This window comes from Dromaius novaehollandiae, chromosome W, assembly GCF_036370855.1.
Source record: "Dromaius novaehollandiae isolate bDroNov1 chromosome W, bDroNov1.hap1, whole genome shotgun sequence".
Classification (NCBI taxonomy): Eukaryota; Metazoa; Chordata; class Aves; order Casuariiformes; family Dromaiidae; genus Dromaius; species Dromaius novaehollandiae.
The window spans coordinates 48,556,734-48,582,927 of NC_088130.1; the positions used below are offsets into that span (position 1 = coordinate 48,556,734).

A 26,194-nucleotide genomic window follows, 5' to 3' on the forward strand; every position below is an offset into this window, starting at 1 on the left:
AGTGCCCACAGCACTCAGCCACATGAATCCACTCCTTCCACATCTTACTTGCCCATCACACTTCAGTGAGTATTTCAGGGATCAAACTTCAGCATCAGCCTTAACTGAAATCCCAGATAATCTTGCTTTACAACACATGCAACACAGGTTTATAAATTTAATATTTCATTTTATTCTAAAGGCTACTTAATCATTCATTTGCACCTAAGTAAAAAAGAGGCTGCAAGTCTCACAGAAGGTAACAGTAAATCTATGCACTCTAGCATAAAATTCAGGAGAAGAGAATAACTAAAACTCAGTCAAAACACAGCAAACACAGGGGCTAATACAGAAGCTAGCACCCCTGGGCAGCAGTGATTTCACATGTACAATACTTACCTTACTATGAACATAACCTTACATAACCATTTTTAACCTCTGGACTTGTCCCTGCCCAAAGCATAGTCATAAGGTTCAATTCCCCATTGAAGGGGATGAAGTAATTCTTTACCAAAAAAAACAAACACCAAGAAATCCTCCCTCTTTTCCCAGACTTGATTCCTCTTCTCTAGCATTTGCTAGTTTTTATTCCTCTAACTCATATTTTTTCCGAACAAATCCCTCCATTCCTGTTTCCCTAGTATCTTTCTCTTTCAAGCCCCAGTCTCTCCACTGCCTTACGCCCCCCTTGCATACACTGCAATGAAAGTCTGGATTCCTTCACTTTTTCTGATACCCGCAGTATCAATTTGCACTGGTATCAGTTGTTGCATAAGCTGTTGAGACAGGGTGAGTAAATAATAACAAACACCCTACCACTATTTACACTGGGCTCACCTCATACATAACAGCCAGCACGCATGAAGGTCATAGTTTGCACCTTCCTGTACGTGCATCAACACGTACTCAGAAAAAGCCAGTGACTCTCAGCAGTGAAGCTGGCGCAGTGGGGCATCCCTCAGCTGGAATGCAAAGACCAGCAGCGAGCGTGCAGAAGCCGCAAGGGCAGGAATAACAGCCATGCCTTCCCCTGGATGCACAGATTTTCCTCCAGTTTCCTCCCCCAGACAACGCTGCACAACCGCACATCCTGCCCTCAGGATCACCGCCTAATTCTACTGCTGCCGATGCGAACGCAGACCCACTGGGCACGGCATTCCTGCACTTCATTTCTACGGACAAGCGCTTCAGGAAAAGCTTTCTTTGTGCAAGATCTTCAATACATCTTTCCATTAACTTTTCTGTAGTTAATAACTCTAGTGCCCAATTTTGTACAAAATCACTGTTTTAAAAATTTTTAATTAGCTATCTGGTTTATTAGCAAGGTAACAACAGAATCCACATATTTCCTGTAGTGATGCCACTTCTGCCATGTCTACAAACTGCATTCTGGGTCTACAAGGGCGTCAAACCTCTTCAACACTGTAGGAACTGGAAGACTCATCAAGCTTATTTTGGTATAATCTTCTGCTACTATTTAAGGCTTGGCCCACCTGTCAACATGTAATCAAGAGAAAACTGATACATGAAAAATATAAGTTTGGAGAAACATATTCTATACAACATAATTATTATAATCTCTACAAAATCTGGTAACATGCTAAATTCTGAAGGAAAACCGCTATTAAAAACTGAAAGCTGAGACACCATCAGTCACAGAGCCACCAAACAAGGCATATTACCTGCTCCTGTGCTCTGCACTACTTTTTGACAGAGAAGAAATAACACTTTAAAATTAAGGGCTTAAATCTTTGCCATAACAAGTGAAAGGAGATCAAAGCAGGCTGATGAATGAATAAAAAATCCTCTCACAAACACAGTAAGCCAACATCCCTTAACAAAAGAATCACAATCAATCTTCCATCTCTATGCCAATCCTCATCTGCTCTCTGGCCAAGAAAGTCAGGATTGCATAAACAGCATTAACAAAAATAAAAGTTATGTCTAACTTCCAAATATTCTGAGTTTAAATAGAAAATGTATACTATAATGTTTAAACTGGCAATATACCTACACAATTTGTTCCTCAAAATTCTTAATGTGTTACTAAAAGTTTTCATGTTATTGAACTGCCAGAAAGCAAATTTACATCTTTACAATTGCCTCTTGCTCTCTGCAAACAGTATTCCATTATATTTTTCTAGTACACAGCTGAATACAGCAGCTGTGAAATTCAGGAATGCCAGCAACCAATTAGGCTGGCATAAACCTCGTCTAGCATATAAAGCAAGACCAAGCTGCAAATGCTAAAGCATAAAAGCCAAATGAATCTGCAGAGTGGTTGGAGGCAATGTCCTTGATTCCTAATGCATTTTCTAGAGTTGGTATGAAAACCTGAAATGTAAACGTGTTCATGAATGTGCATTATGACAAAATAAAAAAGGGACAAGTAAATAAAGACCATCTTCACACACATGTCAAAAACAAAAGAAGAAAGTACAGCCACAGCGCTGATACATTGATCCTTTACCCAGAGTTTCTTCAACTTCCAGTTCCTCTCCTCACACTAGAGTTCACATCACAGGCAAAATTTTTTCTGGGAAGTAGTTATACTGCTATAGATCCCGAACTAACTGAGAAGTTATTTGAAAAGGCTATTATTTGTATAAGTAATTTCTTCTGTACAGTGTATGGCATCTGGCTTATCTCCAACAAACTACAGCATGCAGAAAATTTTGCTGCAAATACGACAGTAAGACAACGCAAATATATTTGATGATGCCACATTACAATTACCTTGGCTTTGAGTCACATTCCTTGAACACACATACCTTATGATATTCTCACTCTTATCAATACAAGTGAAGAACATCAACTTGTATCAATACAAGTGAACAACATCAACTTCTTCACAAAGTGAAGAACTCATCAACTATGAAGAACATAGGCTCTCTTCCTAGCCATCTTACGAAAATTTGAAAACCAGAGGTAGAGAAAACAAGTATAAATATCTGCAGAAACACCAGAAGAACCACCTTTATTGTCAGAGCCTCTAGCCTAGCTATTGGTGCAGAAAAAGGTTTAGGAAGAAGCAGCAAAAGCAAATAACCACAGCTAAACCCAACATTTTAACTAACTCTCAAACTAGTCAGCAACACCAAGTAATAGCAATACCAATCTGAATTTTGAGCCTTACCGCTAAGTGCAATGAACATTTTCTGCCTGCAAAACTTCTTGAAACTGCCACAATTTTGAAGCAGCAATCAATTACAAGACTAAAACCTTTTCATCTTTCTAATACTTCTCAGTAACTTAAGTTATCAGTGTTAAAGATGGGTTGGTGTTACAGTCTGCGCTAAAGTATTTGCTGGCATGTGACTCAAGCAGCTTTTCACGCTCTCAAGTGACTCAAGAAGTAAGGCTGGAAAAAGGACCATGGCCTTCCCCAAACTTCCAAATAGAGTACGCTGGCCTAAAGAGATGCTGTATTTGCACTTTTTACACAGAAATTTTATGAAGTCTTAGAAACATATTTGAGTCAATAGTTCCAACTTTACACACAAGCTCTGGATCAGACTATAGAAAGAAAAGTTTCATGATTTCCACTCTGACCCTCCCATTCCTCCCCCAAAATGGTAGCAGGACTCAGAATAGCATGTTAATAACATCACACAGTTGTTTAAGTCTTTACAACTCAAAACCAGCCAATTGTATCAATAGGAACAGGTTATGGCAGTGTTAATCAACACAACCTTCAGGAAAGAAAATGCACAGCTTGTTACACTCTCTGACCTTGCTCAGGTAGTGGTCCAGTGAGCCAAACATTTAGCCTGTTTAAATGCATCAATATTAGGTACTTCACAAATGCATTCAAAAACATAGCACAACTGAGCTGCTGCTATGGAGCCTTACTGAGGTTGATCACTGCAACAGGTGCTTCACCTTCCTTAAAGGATTATAATGGCCAGTTGTGAAATAGCCAAGATTCTCTTAAACCACACTCATGAGGGACTAACATCAATGTCACCTCATAAAGGGACTTCTGGACATGCTGTACCCTCATCCCCTGCCACCTGATAATCACCAATTAAAATCGTGAAGAACAAAATGTTCTTCACTTTCTTAAAACAAAAAAAAAATACAAACCACAAGTTATGCACAAAAAATTATGTTTAACAGAGAGAGATCAGCTGCAAATCAGGAACTCCAAAATTACTGTATACCAGAATTACAGTGGTCCAGAAAACTCTTTTCTGTGCTATAGGCTCTAATTTAAATAATGATTCTGATGGCAGAATCTTCCCGCTCTTACAGACCAGGGGGGAGGGGAGGGGGGACTAATTCTTCACCCCCCAAATGATGACTATAGCAGAATTCCAGGAAAAAAATCCCAAAGGAGAAAGAGAATTCCCATCTAGGTCTCTCCCGCAGTAACGTTAACTGTGCCAATGTTCTTATTCACTCGATCAACATTTGCCATGTTTCTCCCTGTACTGTATATACTGCCCTTCTGCTAATCCACAAGGAAAAACTGGTAGCTATTATTGACAGATGTTCCTTTTCCCACAACACTAAACATGCTTGATTTTGTTTCAAAGTTTCATTTATCCACACAGAGCAGCCCTGGTATAATGGACTGTCTGAGACTTTGCAGTTATGACGATCTACCTTTATCTCCTCTGCATCTACCACAGTTGTTCTAGCTTTGTTTTACCCATCACAGAGTTTGTTTTATTTTTGCCATGCAACCTGCTTTCCTCCTTTTGCTGGCTGTTACTGTAGTTTTAGTGTTATCAGACTAGCAAATGGGTCACTAACATATTTCTTAAATATTGAAGAACAGTACCATTCATTTCATTTTTAATTAAACGTACATTTTAATATTTATTTTTTGTGAATAATCACTACCAAATCGTTTTGTTTCAGTTTTTAAATTCTACAGAAACATCTGAGTCAAGTGACAAGCACACTACAACTCCATTTTATGAGCTCTGTAAACCTTCACAACATAACAGATAGGGACTTTGAGAACAGAAACTAGTATCTAGCCAAATAAAGTTTCCCATATCTGCTTGGATATTTAAGTTTTGAATTAAAATACAGTTTAACCTACTCTTTCCCCACATCTTGAAAGCTACCAAATCCAGGTGAAACTCCCCATACAAGATACACACCCAGTATCTGTGCAAAACCAATCAAATGTAGTGCTTCAGAAAAAAGTTTACAACTCTTACTGTCAATCCATTAACAAATGGAGAGAAAAAAAAACCAAACAAACCATTCAACTGTCCTATTTAGCTTCAAAATACACACAGTGCTTTTAATGTCCTTCATACAGCAAACAAGATGCAAGTAAGTTTTTGGTCCTCCTTGCATTCAGCAGCAACAAAAAAACCCAAAACACTAAAATATAATTCTACTTGCTCAGTCCAACTGAACTTGTTAATTGTCTATAGTGGTACACCTTCTCCAAATAAGTTACCTAGAGCTGTATCCCAGTGCTACTGTCACAATTTTGACTGCATTGTTTTTGTTTTTTCTGCTGGCCTTTCATCTTACACATTGGTCTATAAATTTCCCTTTACATTCAGAATACAAGTTTCCTGTGGCTCCCCAGTTAGAGGAACCCTTCAGTCTTTACTTCCTTTCAGAGCAGGTCTGGCTGCTTTCAGGAGTGGTGACTAATACTCTTCTAGCACATTTCAAGATGCGTTATTTCTCATTAGTGAGCTCTTCTGACAGTATCTTCCCTACATTTCTTTACTTTCAGGAGATGTATTTGCCACTGAAGTCTATGGAAATCACCCCACTGGCTTCACAAGCAAATGGAAAGTGAAACTCATAGCTGTCATATCTGGAAGCTACAGGTACATACTGCTTCTCTAGGTGTCAGAATGGGATAGCAACTTGTTTCTAAAGCAGCCCAATTCATAAATAAATGTAACACCACAAAGGCTAACAGGCACTGATCAGCAAGCTGTCTCAGCTATACCACACTCGGCATCCTACTGTTCTTAAGAGAAGACAAGTTCTCCACATATAACTTAGCCATAGAAAATGAGCTTTGGAACAAACCACCTGTCCAGTCATACCTAATACTATCGTAAGTCATATAACTCCTTTAATAAACTGAACACATTTAACCTTTATGGTATTAAGTTGTCTGCCTCTGCTATTCATCCCAGAAAGTTGCACTAGCACCTCACTCTCAACAGACTCAAACTTTTTAATTTCCAGATTACATATGTTCACCATCACTTAGTACTCTGTCCTTTATTTTAGAGCTTGTACAAAGAAATCTGTACAAGAATGGTGAGCCTACCTGTATCTGTTTCTGTCTGAATAGTACCACCTTTTATTAACATCGACAACCAGGAAAAGATGGAGTATTCCACATGAGGTCCAGACTGCTTTCCACAGCAACAGCGACTACAAAATTACAATGACTCTGAAATTGCACTCACTTTTCCCCTTGTCACTTCACATTGGTAGTCCACAATTATTCCGTGATGAACTAGAACATCAAAATTTTTCTCCTGTCATTTACTGTTTATGATCTCCCAAACTACAGAAGAAGCACATGATCATTTACTTTGTGCTGCTACATTTTATTCCAACTGTTTTATTCTGTATTTGCTACTCTTCCTGCATGATACACTCCTCCATAGAGATGATAACTCCCACTCTCACATGGTAATGTTACTAGAACAGTGTTACTATTTGTGTTATGACCAGTAATGAATTATTATAATGGATCAAAAAAACCATCCGACCAGTCCCAACACTGATCCCAAAGGGAATACAAGTAGTGAGAACTACAAGTACACTATCATCACGTTATAGCTCTCGTATTAAATTTCATCATAATCATTTTTCATGCTGTATGAAACGATTTACCTAAATCTAGAGAAACTTATGACTGACCTTCAGTAATGGATTGATACTGGTAATGCTGTGCAAAGCCTCTCATATACTGGCACAGCCCCACAGGGCCTCCAAGCTGAAGTCATGTCACACTGCAGAGTTACAGGACTCAGGACTACATTTATCCTGTTCATCTCTAAGATTGCTAGAAACATCTCAGCAACAGGCAACTGTCCTCCACTGTTTGTTCCTACTTCTATAGTTGGAGCATTATTAGTTCCTAGAATGCTGCTATTAGATTTGCATTTTTTTTCCTGTTCTAGAGAAAAATCAAGGAGGGTAAGCTTAAATCACCTCTGAAATTGATGTTAATGTAATGGTTTATTGCTCCATGAGAAAAAAAACTCTTTTATTCAGTTATGCTGGTTTTGTCATTGCTGTACTGGAATGATCTTTCTTTTTGGGGGGAGAGGAGGCAAGTTCTATGGGAATCTATCACTGTGCTGTTACTGAAACTATAGCAGCAGCATAGCCTAGGAACACCCTTCTCATTCTCTAGCAGCAGTCATTACTAGAGTGAAATAAAAAAATCCAAGTCACAGAGACCACCTCTGTGCTTTCTTTTTAGACCACACCAGGGACAGAACTCCTAGGACAACTAGTACAGACTGGGCCACATCCACAGCCCCTGGGACAGCACCCTGCACCATTGCTCACAACTACACCGCTTAGCGCTTGGCACAGATCCCTCAACTTTGTCTACATTAGCAAGCAGCGTACTGCAACAGGAGCAGATCTACAAAGCAGAACAGTTGGTGCTGAGGATCCCGCATTCATACTCTGTGTATTTTGGAGGGGACTAGGGGGCTACTTCAGACAGCTGGTCTGGTGCCACAGCTTCAACACCCATTAGCTGCTGAAGTGCATCACGTCCATTTCTGGAGTGCGCCTTCCAGCTACATTTAATCCAAAAGGAATTTAGTATGCTCCAAAGCCACTTTCAAAGTGAACTGAAGCACAGCGCAAGTAAGTAAGCGACAATCCAAAGATACACGTCCAAAGTGCATTCTTGATCTGAACTGAAATGCTTGTATATGCGTGCCTCTATGCTCCTAAGAAGTACCCCCATAGCCCCGAGACCTCCCTCTCAATTTTTTACGGTGTTTCACTTTGACCTATACAAAATAGTGAAAAAAGCTGCATTACAGCCTGCCACTGTGACACTATGAGAGCTAGGAACAGGGGCACATGCTGGATGTGCTAGGATGTGCGAGAGAACTTGTAAGTGCAATGCCCACCACAACGCAGCAGCACTGTCCTGGGCAGTGATAGCCAAAATGATGTAGTTCAGGCCTATTCTCAGCAACCGGGCAACTATGCTTGGGTTTTCTATAGAAGGTAGACATCCGATTCACTTCACATGGGAGTCTGGAAGTGAACTAGCATCTGTGCAGTGAGAATGATCATGGTACAAGGACCCTAGACTAAAATAAGGAGCAAGATAAATTTACTGTGCCGACACAGCCATAACACTCAATAGTTGTGAAACATCTTAATCCTCTCTGCAAGAAGATTTTATGCAAACAAGCACTAACAAAGGAAGGGACTGGGAAAGCAGAACTGTAGGTTTTTTTCTGATAGAGACTTTCCAAAACATCAGTTCAAAACTTAAATGTTAGTTCCAGCCAGATGTTCAAATAAACTCTGAATTATACTAGGTTTGGGATCCCATCCTTCGGCAAGACAGCCTTTCGGGTAGTAAGATGCCATGACAATTGTGAGGAACTTCAAAAGCACCTCTCAAAAATGAGCGAGTAGACAAAAAGGTAGCAGAATAGCTTCAACGTAGATAGAAGAAAGACAGGGCACTCAGAGAAAAATACTCTAATTTATGCATACAAAATGCTGAAACTGAAACTAGCAGTTACAGCTCAAGAAAGAGATCCTTAAGTTATCACTTACCATTCTCTAAAATCATTGGCTCAATATGCAGCTGCAACAAAAAAGAGCCAATAAAATGTTGGCCATCATCACGAAGCTAGAGAACAAAACTGAGTGTCACTTTGAAATTACATAAAGCTTTAGTGCAGCCACATCTTGAGTACGGTGTGTAGCTCTAGTCTTCATACCTTAAAAAAGATGTAGAACTGGAGAAGGTAAAGAGAGGAGCAACTAAGATGACCAAGAGGATGAAGCAGGCAGAGATTAAGAATGCTGAGGTTTCTCACTTTCAAGGAGAAGGCTGAAGGTGGATTTGGTTGAGCTTTACAAAATCATAAAGGAAAGGATGGGTGGAAACCATTATTCACCAAATCTTGTAACACTGGAACTAGGAGCACTCTCTTAAAGCGTATCAGTTTCAAGCAGATAAAAGAGGCAATGTACTTTTCCATGCAGCAAGCAGTGAACTTACAGATCTTGCTTCCACAGGAGATTTTGGAGGAAGAGAGTGTTAGTTGGTTCTGAAAGATATTCAATAAATTCACAGGCAATAGGTCCATAGGCAGAGTCATACCTCTAACATCCCCACTAAAATTCTGGATATTGGGGGAACGCAAAAGCATCAGACTGCAGATAGTGGCAGGGCCTGCTTGTTTTCCCTAAATAGCATCTCCTACTGCCACTGGCCTAGATGAACCACCAGTTTCAGTGGCCACTAGGGCATTTCTTAAGTTCTTATGGGTAATGGTTTGCTTAGTTTAAGGAGTGGGAGCAAACTTCAAAAATGCAGAAGCACTTCATACGTGACTAAAAGACAAATTCACGCTGTCCTACTCCAATAAAAGACTCCTACAGACAGAAAAAACACCAAAAGTTTCATTGACTTTTTGTAGAATGATCCTCATTTTGTCATAGATCCAGAAGGCAATCTCCTTTCCACAGTGTGAAAGAAGCCCCAAACAACAACCCCCTGCCTTTCTCAACATTGACACAAAGTTTTCCAGTAGCCATAGGCCGTTTTCATGGCTCATCTGAACTCCCCCCTGCAGTTCTGAGTTTTGAGGAAGATTAAACAACCAGCTGTTAACTCTATTTAGATGAGAACAAGATATTAATGTATGACATAATAGTATTTTCTGTCATTTGTCATGTTTTCCATTTACTGCAGCAACGTAAGTGATGCTTTTCATTCAACTGCTGGTAATGATATTCACATCTTATCTGTGGGCTGACAACTTGTAAACAAGTTGTAGGAATAGTTCAATGATGTCTTCTATATTTTTTTATTTATTGAAACAGAATATAATTTGAAATCTTCTTACACATATAGCCAGCAGTTCCTTAGAGCCCTTTTGAACAATTTTGCAGGATTTTGAAACCTTTTAAAATTGCTTATGAAAGTACAGTTCCTCTCTAGAGTCATTTGTTATATATTTTTACTGATCAAAATCCTCTGTATTCAGTATAAATTTCAACACAGTTACGGTATGTAGGAGCAAAGGTAGATTCAGTCAAGTATCTCTTTCAAACAGCACTGGAGTTAGCGGTTGTAGAGTAACTTCTTAGCTTTTCTATAACAGGATTTAAGATTGTGGTGGATTCAAATGGTGTGGTACTGCCAAAAGATTAAGATGACTTGGACGGTTTTCTTCCTCCCTTCCCCCTTTCTTGTTTTGTCTGTTCCTTGAATAAATGGCAGAGACCGCCTTTTCATGATTTTCTCTGCTTTCTTGGAAGCTTACAGTAGCAGCCTAGAAACAATAGCTTCTTGCATCACATAAAAAATTTCTACAAGCACCTTTTATAGATGTTTTTGACTGGTACCATTTGCCATTTTTGATTCCTTCTGTCAAACAGATTTTTTTTTTTTTTATATTTCCCTTACTTTACTAAGAATATTTACCATTACTTAATTTATTATAGAACTGGCAACTGTTGCTCCTGGTTAAAATTAAGCCAGAAGTTTTCAGTTCTGTAAAAGTTTAAAGCCTGTATTTTGCCTTATCTTAACAAGGTTCTAGAAGTCCAAGCTCAAAACAACAAATAAACTTTGAATGACAGTTGAATTCTTCTCTATTGTTTGATGAAACCTTGTTGTAACTTAAAAAAATTCAACAGACAGTGATTTATATTCACCCCTTTCATCACCACCTGAATTCCTATCCCATTAAACTGTCAAAACGAACAGGGAAGTTCAATTCATAAATACAGCACAGAAGAACATGCAAACATAACCTGAAATTGAATCAGGAACTTGGAGCATTCCAAAAGCTGGAGTGTGCATGTGCTTTTCAAACTGAATTCATTTCCACTGCTCTTTGGCTAGAGCCAAAGAGGCAGCATTGAGCTTCACCACTGGTAGAATATGCAAGTCTAGCAAACGCTTTTGTAAATCAGTACAAAATACATCTCAAACTCCTTACGTAGTTGAGCCTCAAAAGGAAAGTACCCCATTTTAGTGACTGCTAGATGTGCAAGAAGTGGACAAAAAATCCTAGATCCAAACTCTGCAAGTGCACAAATATGCTACGTATGATACCTTGCTTCTAAATAGAAAGCTTTAAACAAAGCTCCACTCACATATGTATTTGGCATGTTCTTCCACTGAAGACAACTCTCTGTGTACTAGTCTCTAAGTAACAGGAAATACTGAAAATACCCACGCTTCTGATATCTGGGATTAGACAGACCTTTCATTGCCTGATGGAGCCATAACTCATACTTGCACTTTACTGCAAAACTTCAACAGAATTACTGAGAACATGAAAGCAAAATAACATTTCACATACGTGGAAAGCATGATCATCCACCAATAAAAATGCAGTGAAAGTCAAAGTTTTGTCATTGTGTGTGGGTTACCAGAAGTCATTTTAATTATTGCTTGCTTTAAATTTTACAGAGTCCTGGGATTATCAGTGTTGTGGGTAATACGGAAGCAGCAAGGAATACAGAGGACTTTTCAAGTTTGGAGTCAACAGCTTACACTTCATGCAACCAAGACTGCTACTAAGTAAAAACAATAAGCTCTACTTATTGTAAAGCAATAAGCAAAGCAGCATTATTTGAATAAAGCAGAACAAACCCCCCTGCTATTACATTCAAGTCTTTAAGTAGCAAAATCACTAATTATTCTTTTTCAAGAGTCAAATATAAGATCAGACTCAGTGCTGCTGAACAGAACTCCATTCAAAAAACAGCTCAAAAAACTGTGATGAAGTGGCTTAATTACTAAATCTAAATAATAAGTCTCATTTTTTAAAACGTCATTTAAATTTCTGGTTAGAAGAACAATTATCTTCAAGAACCTCTATTTACTCCTTTAAACTAACCAATTCTAAAATTAACTTGGGTTCCAAGTAACATTAAAGAGCAACTGAATTTAAACTGTAATAGTAGAGTAATCAAAAGTCTTCTAGGTATATTCTGCTCATATAGATGACTCACTGCACTACAGACATTCAAAAAAAAATTAAGCACAGGTCTAATAAATTCATTCAATTTTCCAGGAAAGATAATTCTAATGTAATTTTTCACACAGCTTTATAACCTTTTGTCTAACAGATATAAAATTTAGTTTTAAGTATTTAGCAATAACTGAATTTGAAGGCACCAAAAGTAACTCTACAGAACACTCTTCCACACAGAAATGGCAATACAATCTATGTAACACCCACCCAGAGAACTATCTACGTCTACTTTGTTTTCTATGGGTGATGAACAGGTCGCAGAGAAGAGTAGCAAAATATAAGAATATCTAGCCCAGTATTCTGCCTCCAACACTGGTTCCACTTTAGAAAATAATTTAACACGATAGATGTCCTCCACTCATCTTCTGGTAAATCAATGGTTTCTGGATTGATTAAACTGACCTGTTTTTCATGATATTTGCTGGGTATATGAGCAAAATGCATTTCCAGGATGTTGGATATAGTCAGTACTGTCTCATAACCAAATACTTACTACAGACTTCAAAGCATCCCTTTACAGAGGTCAAAGCTGTAGGGAAATCATGTCACCCATCTGTCTATCTCTAGATTGGGAACAATATAGCCAGCTACAGGCATTTTAATTCTTAGAATGAAAACAAAAAATAGCACCAAAACAGTGATATAACAATGATTAATGTTTTAAGGAAGGACTGAGGGCAGAAATAGAAACAGCACGTGCTTACATACACACACTGTAAGAACAGGCTCATAGATATAACTAATAGCTTAAGACAATCTACATCTGGATTACCACAGTTTTGAGTTCTCTACCCTCCCGCCCTCTTTTCTCATAGTCCTGTTTTTTCAGATCGATCATCTCCCTGAGCCAACTTACAACATATTTAACTAAAAACTAATGCTGATGCAGCAGACAGCCAAAAGCAGCCCAGATTTAACCCAGCTTAAACAGCTGTGGAATCACACCAATAGTCAAGCTGAACTGTAGCTAACTTAATTATGATGCCTGTCTAAAAATCTTAAATAAGTATAAAAAAGCTCTGCCAAGACCCAGAAAAAATTGATCCAAACAACACAGCTAGGAAAATACGTTTGAGTGTCTAAGTTCAGTGCAGTACTGAGAACAACTTAAAAAAAAAACCCCAGATGCCAAGTCACAATAAAATATACTGAAGGTTTGGAAAATACACTAGCAACTAAGTTTAAAAAATAACATTAGAAGGAGCTGTAATGCAAGTAAGCATTCACTTATGAAAAGAGGCAACTGGTAAAACTGGAAAATGTATGTAAGCTTTCAAGCAAAAAGAATTGCTCATATACCTGAATATTTGTTCATATTCTTGAAACAGGTGAACAGATACATCAAAAAAGTATCACAGCTCAGTAAAAACCTACCCTAGCAACATCCGAACACACCTGCTGAAAGCACTGATGCTTCCAAATAGCTCTAACTATGCTACAGAAGCATTACGAGAAATTAATTGCTAAAAGCAAATGTTTTCTTAAAAAGTCTTTAATTTTAAATTACAAACACCATCATGCTTGACCATAAATTTTGTTTACTACACATTTCCCAAGAGTGCTGAGGGAGCTGGCAGACATCATTGCTAGGCCACTCTCAATCATCTTTGAAAGGACATGGAGAACAGGAAAGCTGCCTGAGGACTGGAAGAAGGCTCATGTCACTCCAGTCTTCAAAAAAGGCAAGAAGGAGCCTTCCAGGGAACTACAGGCCAGTCAGCCTCACCTCCATCCCTGGAAAAGTGATGGAACAGCTCATCCTGGATGCCATCTCTAAGCATGTAAAGGATAAGAAGGTGATCAGGAGTAGTCAGCATGGTTTCACCAAGGGGAAATCATGCTTAACCAACCTGATAGCCTTCCATGATGGGATGACTAGCTGGGTAGATGAGGGGAGAGCAGTGGATGTTGTCTACCTTGACTTCAGCAAGGCTTCTGACACTGTCTCCCATGACATCCTCACAGGCAAGCTCAGGAAGTGTGGGACAGATGAGCAGACAGCGAGGTGGATTGAGAACAAGCTGAAAGGCAGAGCTCAGAGGGGTGTGCTCAGTGGCACAAAGTCTAGCTGGAGGAGGCCTGTAGATAGCGGTGTCCCCCAGGGGTCGATACTGGCTCCAGTATCGTTCAACTTATTCATCGGTGACCTGGATGAAGGGGCAGAGGGCACCCGCAGCAAGTTTGCAGATGATACAAAACTGGGAGGGGTGGCTGATACCCCAGAGGGCTGTGCTGCCACTCAGAGAGACCTCGACTGGCTGGAGAGGTGGGCAGAGAGGAACCTCATGAAGGTCAACAAAGGCAAGTGCAGGGTCCTGCACCTAAGGAGGAACAACCTCATGCACCAGGATAGGCTGGGGGCTGACCTGCTGGAAAGCAGCTCTCCAGAGAACGACCTGGGAGTCCTGGTGGACAAGTTGATTGAGCCAGCAATGTGCCCTTGTGGCCAAGAAGGCCAGTGGCATCCTGGGCTGCATTAGGAAGAGCATTGCCAGCAGGTCGAGGGAGGTGATCCTCCCCCTCTACTCAGCCCTGGTGAGGCCGCATCTGGAGGACTGTGCCCAGTTCTGGGCTCTCTAGGATGATTAAGGGACTGGAGCATCTCTCATATGAGGAAAGGCTGAGAGAGCTGGGGCTGTTGAGCCTGGAGAAGAGAAGGCTGAGGGGGGATCTTATCAATGTGTGCACGCTTCTCAGTGGTGCCCAGCAATAGGGTGAGCAACAGGCACAAACTGAAACACAGGAAGTCCTGTCTGAACATAAGGAAAAACTTCTTTACTGTGAGGGTGACAAAGCACTGGAACAAACTGTTCAGAGATGCTGGGGAGCCTCCTTCCTGGGAGATATTCAAAAGCTGTCTGGACACCATCCTAGGCAACAAGCTATAGGTCACCCTGCTTGAGCAGAAGGGTTGGACTAGATGATCTCCAGAGGTCCCTTCCAACCTCAACTACTCTGTGATTCTCAATACTGGACAAAGTCAGGGCTGCTTGAGAGTCCTAACTATGAACTTCTGTATCTTACTTTGTTTGTACTACTTAAGAAATTTAACTTAACTTAAAAGTTAACTTAAACCTTTAATTTATCAAAAGCCATTGATTCTTTTCTTCTATAGAAACTATATTTTAGTGTTTACAGTGGGTTGACCACATCACCCTCTTCCTGATCTCAAGATTCCAGCAACACAGTATGATAAGGAAGAAATGATAACCTAATAATAATGAGAGAAAAAAAGTTTAAAAGAAAGCCACATTTTGTGATACCAGCAATAAACATAGACAAAGGCAGAATTTTAAGATGATAACAGCAACAAACTGAATTTACTCCATTCTGTTACTTATATCTCAAACACAGAAATCACAATAGCACATTTCACAGGTCAATGCAACAAAAATATTACAGATTTTGTGCCACCCAGGAAAGAAGCTGATCTGGTAAACATTTCACACCGTTCACTCATTTCTCCGTATTGTGCCTCACTAAGTGGACATATGAAAAGAACTCAAAAGGCAAATTCATCTTCTAGGGCAAATAAAAAGAGATGCTTCTGTGATGACACTACTTTCTACTCAGGCATGACCTCTTCTCAACTATTTATCATCTCTTCCCACCACAACAATACTGCAGCAGCATAGCGAAGTCTTCAGCTCATAAAGCCGTAAGAAGAAAAGACTACTGTAAGTGGGCCCAGGTAACAGGCCATTATAGAGAGTGGTTGAAAGAGCGGTAACTTTACCTGGCAAGCAGAAATAAAGGATAGAATCCCCCAAAACATAATGAAGGGGGGAGGAAAAACATGCAATACAAATTGTGTAATCCTAGTAGCCATATACCGCTTTAAAGACATTATTGCTAGCAATTCTATATTAAATATGCCCATGAAACTACCAAAGATGAGGAGATTCTCTAAAGATTAGGATTTCAACTCTTGTTATTCGAGAGCTATTTATACAAAATACAGAAGATATACATAAAAATCTGAGAATCTGCAAGTTAAAGTGAAAATCCACTTGCTGAATAACAAAAAGCTGAATGCTCGAAATGCCCCAGAGACTTTGGATATAAAAACACGAGAACCTATACTAGATCAGCCTAGATGTTGGGCCCATCAGCTCAACTGACAAAAGCAGACTTAAAGCTCTGTGTGTGATCTGGGCACTATGGAAGGACAAAGACACATTGTGTCAGTATGGCTTACATAGGGATTAGGTAATTGAGTCAAATGACTTAAATGTGGTAACAAGTCTTAATCACAGGGAAAGAATAGATATATGTCACCAAACAAAAAAGTAAAAGCACATTACCATTTAAATCTACCCTTGAGAGCTTTTAAAATAGGGCGACTACCCAAACCTGAACAGAATTTTTATAGTATCATTATACCTTCCATCTTGCTATAAAATCATTGCTGTTATTGGGAGTTGTACATAAAAATCAAGATCACCACACAGGATTACACAAAAGACAGAGTATAGTATGTACCTTTCAACACTGGAAAACATCAATTTTGCAGAAGTCGGTCTTTAAAAAAAAACATATTAGAGCCCTCTCTGTTACAAAATTCAGTCTTGTCAGTGTTTGAAAGCTAAACAGCTACCATGATGTTTTGGCAAACATAAGGATAGAAGAATTGCCAATAGCTTCTGGGACTAGATGGATTATCTTTGACTGTGACCATTTCCCATTGCTTCAGAGTCAAGTGAAGAAAAAACTTAAGTAGGCAGTTATAGAATAACACAGCCATAGGGAAGATTTATGCCCAACTCCCATAAGCTAGAGGTTATTTAAACTACAGACCAGTAGGGACAGCGACTACCTTTTAAGACTGCCACTTTTTTAATTGTTACTGTAACATTGGATATTCCTACCATCCATATCAGCATCCTTTTTTTAAATCCTGGTAGGCTTCTGGCCTCAGTATCCTCTGGTAAAAAGATCTCTGTGATACCTTAAATTGATAAAAGACAATAAACAAGGAAAAGTTTTCTCACTGATTGTGCTTCTGTTCTTGTATTGGGGAAAAAAATGGAGACAAACTCACGATCTCTCTTTTCTACACTATGTGTTAGCCAATTTCTATAAAATCACTATTTTTCCTTTCCTAGATGTTCTATCAAATCTTCAGTCACTCTTCCCAATTACAAGAATGTTCCTCTCCTCATTTCTGTTACATTGTTTCTGACATAGCAAGACCAGAACTGTACTGCCCTTTCCAAATGAGCAAATATATAATTAATTTCTGTTTCTAGGTAGTATTTCAGATTTGCAAAGACAGAGAGAATAGGAACAGCCTGAGGACGAAAAGGCAGGAACACAATTGGACTGAAAAAGTAAAGGAAAAATACCAGTCAGCCTGCTAAAGGTTTACAGGGCATAACACAGGCTTATCATATTTCAGCTAAAGACTGCATTTACAGAAAAAAAAATGTGAACTGCCCTTTCTCCAAAATAGCTGTATAGGTCTTTGTCATCATTAACTAGATAATGCATGAGAAGTGGAGAGAACATTAGTATGGGCCATGCATATCGTGTTCGTACAGGTACAAGTTTAGAAGTAAAGCAGTAGACAATTATTATTTGAATAAATGGAATTAATCAACAGACAAATTATCATATTTAGATCTCAGAAAGCAGTATCTTCTGGACGGGAGGAAACTTCATTTCAGCGGGTCTCATAGGTACATTCCAGCCCACTCTTTCATCCCCTAAGCTTCCATGTGATAAGGCACATTTTTCAAGACTGGTAATGCAATCCATTATTAGCAATTCACAAACTAAAGTGAATGAGTTCCTTTCTCTTTCCAAGTTATACTACAAAGGCATATTTCAAGCAATGTTCATAAATTGTCTTGAAATAAGGAGTAAATTTCCATATCAGAAATGATTATAAAAAGCCAAACTAGCTGACCATTTAATATGCTCTTACTTTACATGAACATAACTAGTTATTCCATGTAATTATAATTGGAAATATTATCTGTAACTCTAGACAACATTTATACCAATATTTACACACTGAGAAAAAACAGACAACCAGCAAACAGCTCTGCAGCGTCAGTCTTTGAAAATGTTGACTTTTATCCAAATACTGGTTTTCATGTGTTTTTGGCCATGAGTTCTAATAATGCATTTCATTTTTACAGTATCTGTTTTCTACTCAGTCCAGTAAGAAATGTCTCATGGAACCCTTAAACTTAATTAGAACTTGTCAAATGACAGAACATGTAACTTTACTTTCCAGAATATTCTGGTCTCATTCTCACATTTATTGTGTTTTATATGTCTTTGCAATTTTGCTGTAATGAGTAAGTATGAATTGATGTTTTGCATGGTGCTTGATATTTTACAAAGACTGCTGTTCTCTTATGTTTCTTTAAATAAAAAGATGAATTAAGAGTTTTCTGGGATTAATAAAGCTCTGTATTCAGAAGAGTATTTAACATAACTGGTGGACAGATGGGAAAAAATGCTTACTTTTTCAAATCACCCCGTAAACAAAATAAAATTTTATTCTCCTCTAGATTCAGCAAACAAACAGACAGATAATGGAATTTTAAAGAATTATTATATTTAGTTTTAAAAAAGGACTTCCTATAGAGAAAGCAACATGTGAACAAATTCCAGACCGACACACTGCTTTCTCCAAAAGTTTCTTAAATGATTTTAGCGGTGCTTTCAACTTAGGGTAGCTGGTATGATACCTAGCCCTGAGTCTACACAGGTACAGTTCTGAGTTGAAGAGATCCAGGCAGCTCACTGTTACTGAAAGAGGAAGATCATTCCTCTCACCTCCACTTCATCCCAGCCATGGATTTCCGACAATCTGTGGTATTTTGGGGGTCACAGACCTCTCTGTGAGTCAGACTGGATGGGGGAGTGAGTTTGTAAGAAGAACACAGCTGACAGGCACAGCAGCAAAACCTCCCCTGTTTAGAAGATCACCTTGGCTGCATGTGCAACCACAGTTCAGGTTGGTGGCCGATCTTCTGAAAGGCAACACAATCTAAATTCAGTCTAGTGCTGACCGTCCTTCAATATCTTTCTCAAAATGCTCACTTACATTTACCTTGGACAGTTTCTCCTATAGTTTACTGGGAGAAGAATCACAGAACGCTGCCATAGGCTGAGCCATAATGTGTCATCTCGTCCACCAGTCCCAATGAAAAACAGGGAAATATCACAATAACCAGAACCCAGTAGTTCTAGTATGACATTTCAGTGCGGTTGCTCACATGAGGACCAAGCTACTGCAAATGCTCAAAACCTATAGCATGAGCAACTGTGAAGATTTGTATATTACTGATGTGCAGTATACTTAATGTGCTATATCACACATGTAAGTGATACAGCAAAATATGTAAATCTTTCACAGCAATAAAAATAGGTATCATTATGTTCAAGACTTACTGTTCTCACTTCTGACATTACAAGTGAGTAGAATTCTGCAGAAGGGAAAAAAGGAAGCAAAGCATTCTCATGCATTATTTTATGAAGATAAACAAAACATACAGTAACATTTATTAGAAGTTCACCAAAGCTTCAGGAAAACAGTTTTACAAGTTGCTATGATGATGTTTCCTGAAACCTCAGAAACAGATCTGTAGGAAGTTAGGCTAATAACTGCTAAACCTATCAAATTCTTCATGTGACACACAAGCCATTATGCACAAATTGAGGGGTTAGGTATAATATAGTGTCCAGTTAATACTGAGTATTAGAATTTTATTGTAGGGTTGAACTGCAGTATGGAACATGAGGAAGACAAGCTGCATAAAGATTTGCTGCCTAGCTCCTGCCTCATGCCAAAGCCAGGCTGTCTTCAGTACCTTGGATCTCCAGGTTTTTCTTCCTATAAAAACATTTGATTATTCTTTAGCAAGCTCCTAAACACTAGAGAAAAAAATGACTTTCCAGAAAACCCCAACATAACCCCACCCAGTTTGGTAGGTTTCATAGATCTCATACAGGCCAAGAACAGATGACATATTCCCCCTCTAATTAAAGAGCTGAAGTCACAAGTGACCTGCCATTGATTCAGCCATTGAACTTCTCATTTCAATTCTCTCCATCCAGACAAATATGAATAGTTAGTACCCTAAATCTGACATACACACACTTCCTTTATTCACATGTATTTCTAGATGGCACCATACAGGCTCCTGCCAGGAGATGCTGCACAGGGTGAGAAACACTGGCTCCCCAACAAGGGGGTTTCATCGTAGAAATAACAAGTCATGGGCAGAAAAAACAAGTGCTCTTTCCATACTTTAATCATAAAGAACAGCTGAAATAATAACATCAAGGTTTTTGTCAAATGATGGGAGTGTCCAAAAGCATTTCTGTCAGTGCACAGTGTTGTGTCATTTGTTCAGAGCACAGCTTGTATGCCGGAGCAAACAAGAAGTTATTTCTTTACACTAAGGCCTTTCCTCTCTCCATCACCCAATCCCCTCCCCTCAGGCCCTCCCACCTCCCTGCCGAAGCCCCCCAGTCTCTCCTCCCCACCCACGCCCCTTCCCCCCAAAATCGCCTCATCACCCCCATCCAGACCCACTCCCCACATCTCATTACCCCCCTCAGACTTCCTCCATTTCCCCTCCCCCACGAGCCCATCCCATCCCTTTTTCCCTCTCCCTTCAGCCATCCCCTCCCCTCAGTCATCTCGCCCTTCTCCCCCACATTTCAGCCCACCCCCGCCCCCGCCTGCCCCCCCGGCGCGGCCCCTCCCCGCCTCCCGGCACTGCCGCAGCCTCCCCGTCCCCAACGGCCGCCGCCGCTCGCGCCCCGCGCAACCGCCCTCCGCCGCCAAGCGCCAGCGCTCCCCTGACAACCGCAGCGCGCGCCAGGCCCGGCCACTCCCCGGGCCCCGCGCACACAATGGGCCCCGCGCGCAGCCCCCTCCCCCAGCGCCTCGCGCCGAGGTCGGAGGCGGCGCCCGGCCGGGGGCTGCGGCCGCGCCGCCGGCCCGAGCCCTCCGCCGCCCCTTCCCCACTGACCATCGCTGCGCTTGATCTCCACGTAGATCCCTATCTGGATCTTGCCGAAGTTGGCCGCTGCCATCGCTTCATGGGGCAGCCGGGGAGATCCGAGGCGCTGCCGGCCGGGCGCACAGGGGGCGGGGAGGGCACACACGACAGCGGCGGCGGCACCGACCGCGGCGGCTCTGGGAGGGCGGGCGGGAGGGAGGGAGGAGGGACAGGGAGGGACGGGGGGGAGGGAGGAGGGGGGAAGAGAGAAAAGGCGCCGGCCGGATACAGCAGGCGCTGGGAGCTGCTGCGCCTGCGCGCTTGGCCGCGGCGTCACGGCAGGACCGGCTCACGGGGGAGGAGGAGGCGGGGGCGGAGGCGCCGCGGCGGTGCTGGCCCTCGTCGGCTGCCCGCCCGCTGCTTCCTCCCGCCGCGAGCTGCCTCCGCGGAAGGGGGCGCTCGGCCCGCGCGGCGGGCGGGCCCGGCCGCGCTGCCCCGGCACGGGGGCGCCCGAGGTGGTGCCGATGGGCGCCGGCATCCCGCCCTGCCGGCGGCGACGCTCGGGCGCCTCCCCCGCCCGGAGGGTGCCGCTCCGGCGCCGCCCGTTGTCGCCACCCCGAGGCGACGAGGCCCCGCGGTGGGCGCCCCGCGTCCCGCCCCGCCCGCAGGGCTGCCGGCGCCCCGGCCGGGCACCTCGGCGGGGCTGGCGCAGCAGGGGAGCCCCTTCCCTTCCCTCCCCGCCGCTGCCCGGCCTGCAAAGGCCCGTCACTGCCCCAGGCGGGCTGTGCGCACCTCGTCCCCTCGTCTGCCCTCAACTTACAAATGAGCGCACTTATTTGGCAGCAGATGGTGACTGAGCCGCCCTGAAGTTTTAATGTAATAGCTTTATCTACCTAATATCTTTTCATAAGGCTCCCTTGTGCCAAGTAGAGCAGCTTAAAAGCATGCTTCGAACTCGCTCCCCAAAGTGCCGGCAGCTCTGCCATGCGAGTAAGACCACCCCATCCAAAGCATCTGTTTACCCTCACCTCATGACTCCCCTGCGCCTTCATATGACTTTATTAAAAATGGAATATACTTAGTGTTCATTTCCTTGTAATGACTCCTGTACCTCAGGCAAGCGACTTTTATTAAACATTGTCCTTGGCGTGCCCCCTCCAAGGGCAGTTCCAAATATAAGGAAGCCGCCGCCTGTTTAAAATGGGCCTTCCTGTATGGCTTTCTAGTCACCTCGAGAAAGATCTCAAACACCCCTAAACATACAACCGCTTGTTCTCCAGCAAAGTCAGTCTGTTAGAAATAATCCCCAGATCCACACTTTAACAGCTAATACATAATGAAAACTGACACCTTGCCACCCTCACCCAGAGCTGGGCGCTCTTCACCCTGGCTGTTACCTGCTCTCCTCTCATCTCCCTGCCTCCACTTTCAGTTCTGCATGGAGCAAGTCACCTAGACCCAGACCAAACATTTTAAGTCTCCCAATTCCTATAGGCTTTCAAAAAAAACCTGTCTGAAAATAGTACTTGGCAATACACAAGGGGCCATAAGAGGAGGAACTGACAAAAAGTTAAAAGAGGCAACAGCTATTTTGCACAACTGGGCTGGTACTTACAGTGACTCTGACTGATGTAAATCACCTTTCTGATGGACTGCTAAGGCATAAAATAAAAGGAGCTGAATGGAAGATTAACACTTCTGTTATTTCTAAAAGCTGGCTATAGCCAATTCACTCATCCTTGCTCAGCTTCATTTTTTACACGAGAAATTTACGTCTTAGTGATGTTACTCACGGAAGGCATTGCTTACTAAGGTTATAGTGGAATTATGGTATTAAAGGTAGCAAGAAGGATTCAACAAAACTGTTTTGGCTTCCTAGTTTAGTCAGTATCCATTTGATTTACTCTATTGCCAACCACCAGAAAGAAATACCTCTTTGAAAAAGCGCTGATACATGTAATATCATGAAGCATGCAGTGCCTTTAAGAAAGCCTCTTTTAATTATAACAGAGTTAAGATACAATCTTTTTAACCAGTAGATGTTTTGAAATAAAACCAAAATGCAACAAATCTTTTAGATTTACATCTAATTAGATGAGGGAGACTGACTCTGAATCAAACAAAAAATTCTTCTATCCACCATACTTCCATGGCCCTTCAATGATGAACATTTTATAATATTCTTTTTACACAAATTCTGCTACATAAATATACATTTTATAATTCAGCTTTGTCTTGGAGAAGTACCTATGTCAGCCTTGGATAGCCATTGCTTGGTCTCTGTTTAACTGATATTTATGATCAACTTGATGAGACCTTTCCTGATGCTTTTATGTTATGCAATGCAAAAATAGAAATATGCATGTTCTAAGATTAGGTGCTGAGTAAATAAAAAGCGTCTCATTTGAAACATTTAAATAAGAAATGACAAATTATTTTTCAGACTATTTGCTCTGTCTATTCTATAAAAATTAAGCTGGAAACTTTGAGAGGTAAATAAGAGACAATTTTGTGTAAAATTGGATCCTGTTGCTGCAGAAATAGATGGTTCATTTTACATACAAGTCGTCCCGCTGAGGTAAAGGTGAATCTCTGAAACATATACACAACCATAAGTGTTTATAAAATCAGGTGCCTGTCTAAAGTAATGTAGAACTGAAATACATATCAATCTGGAGTTAATCTTGAAATGTATGAAGTACTTCAGCCTTAGTCCAGCAAATCATTTAAGAATGTTCTTAACTTTAAATACAAATAGTATAATTGAAGTTGACTTTTTAAAATAAGGCCCTAAATTATGATTTTGTTGTACACCATGTTACAACGGAGGTTTTTGCTATTGTCAAAAAACACACATGGAGGCCTTCACAGAGCAAAGGGCAAATCAGAAAATGCTTGTGTGGGCCTAGAAAATGAACAGCAGTAGTAGTAAATAAATCCAAATAATTTAAAAATATGGCAAAGCATTTAAGGAAGTTTTCTTATGCAAATAAAGATCTCTAGTAGTTTGGGGTTTTTTTAATCAAGTATTTAATCAGCAAAGCAAACTGCACTCCTGAGTATCAGGTACTTCTTATCTAATATTGTAAACACATGTCTCCTTTCACAGTTTCAGTTAACAAGACATGTCCAATATTAAATAGAAGAATAAAAGTTTTGAGGGCCAAAATTTAATTACACATTTTTAATTAAGTTACAGGAAAATTTAATTATGTAAAGTATTCCATTTTATTGGCTCACTAGGATAGAAATTCTCTGAACATATTTTAGGAAACATATTCATGCTTCCTAAAATATTTTTAAAATTCCCAGAACACTATACATGCCTGCTTTTTATGCCTTAGCACATGGTATTCTTGGCATTGCAGACAAATAATATAATTACTTAGGTTTTTACATTCAGTTCAAAACTTTGGCTGCTTTTGGATTAATGAGATATCAAATATACTGGAAAATGTTAATGCAGTACGTCTGTTTCAACTGTTAGTGGGAATTATTCATTTTTCCACAAACAGTAGCTTCTGCCTAGAAGAACAGAGACACTTCACAGAGACACAAACATATTAATTAAAATTTCTAATTCATTGTATTGTAATGTAAAAATCAGGTTATGAATACCAGTCTACCTACATAATAATTTAAAAGTCACTGATTATTAAATATTTCAACTATTTCATAGCATTAGTGAGTAAATATGATTAATCATTGTACACTTGTAATCATACTGATGTGAATGGTTTCTTCCACTTAAGAATCAGTAAATATACAAGACAGATCTGAAGTAATTTGAGATCCCAGTAGCCCACTTAGACTGATAGACTCTTTGTGTCCGGTGCAGTACCTTTACAAAAGCAGCTGAGCTGTCTTACAAATCCCTTGTTCTTGCTCTTTTTCCTTTTAAGCATCTTTTCATCTATTTAAAACTACTCCCTGCTGGACACAGCACTTCATGGGTAATAGCACTATGCAATAATATGAGAAAGTGATAAAAATAAGAGAGCTGCCTTACTTAGAGGGATACAATATTGTCATGTAATTTGCCACGGCTTTATTAAATATATAGAAAGCTAATTTTCATATAACTTTTTTGAATAATAAATTATTGTGATATTCTTAACTTTCTGTAGCTGCCTTATCAGAGAGACAAAAGGTTTTAAAAGAGGCACTCAAAAGCTTCATAACTAACCTTCTCCTGAACTTTGTCACAAGATTAGGTCACTCAGTCTCTTATCTTGTCCTCTGTTTTCACCTAGATGAGAAATAACAGTGAGACGTGTCTTCCACAAATGCATTTTAAATTCCATTGCATTAAATGTCTACTGTAAAATTCTGGTCGTTATCTTCAAAAAATGAACTGATGGCTCATTTGAATAACAACACTTTTTGGATTATAATTAACTAATTATAGATTAGAAAAAACATAGATGGTTAGGCTTTCTGATTTAAACAAATATGTCTGAACATAATGTCTTTGTCTGTATTAAAGAATGCAGGTACTGAAACTCTCGTTATAAAACTCAAACATGCTTGTCATATGCCAATTGTCCAGCTTAAATAGAGCTGTCAGTGAAATACAGATTTTCATAGCATTACAAGAATTGGAAGTGCTAAGTCATTCTCAGCAGTGTTTTCCTAACAGAGCAAATTTAAGCAATAGTTTGCAATTGCTCTGTTGGTCACCCATATCATCCCACAGCACTCTGGTAACTCCTTATATGGCTTTTCTGGTCACTTGTCTCTATGCTTTCTCAGAGGGTTTTCCAAAAGCATCACGTTTGCATGCTACAGATGTCTGTTTGCATGATTTCACAACTGTGCTTTTCTTTTATTATTTTCCATGTGGCTTCTAGAGGTAATTCTAGATCATGTCTCTGAAGAATCCTCCTAGCATCATGCATAAAACTGGCCTAAGGGGGCACGTTCGGACCAAAGACAATAGGAAAATCTGAGGCTAACTGACCTCTCCCGTTATCAGGAACACCCCTCCACATGCAGAAGTTTTGCCTACAGTTGGATACTGTACACTTCTACTAGCTT

At 40.4% G+C, this 26,194-nt stretch overlaps 1 protein-coding gene across 6 annotated transcripts in view; it reads right to left on the reverse strand.

The window, feature by feature from the left end:
• LOC112987106 (kinesin-like protein KIF2A) overlaps positions 1 to 21,476 on the reverse strand; it is a 59,169-nt gene extending 37,693 nt beyond the window's left edge. For 2 of the 6 annotated variants that reach the window (XM_064500477.1, XM_064500476.1), the window contains exon 1: positions 21,188 to 21,475. In XM_064500477.1, coding sequence (XP_064356547.1) covers positions 21,188 to 21,251 — 64 coding nt within the window. In that variant the 5' untranslated portion in view covers positions 21,252 to 21,475. Of the gene's footprint in view, positions 1 to 17,059; positions 17,082 to 21,187 lie in introns of those variants that run through there. The other 4 variants (XM_064500475.1, XM_064500478.1, XM_064500479.1 and 1 more) reach the window with 4 other exon arrangements.
• Between the last annotated feature and the right edge of the window lie 4,718 nt (positions 21,477 to 26,194).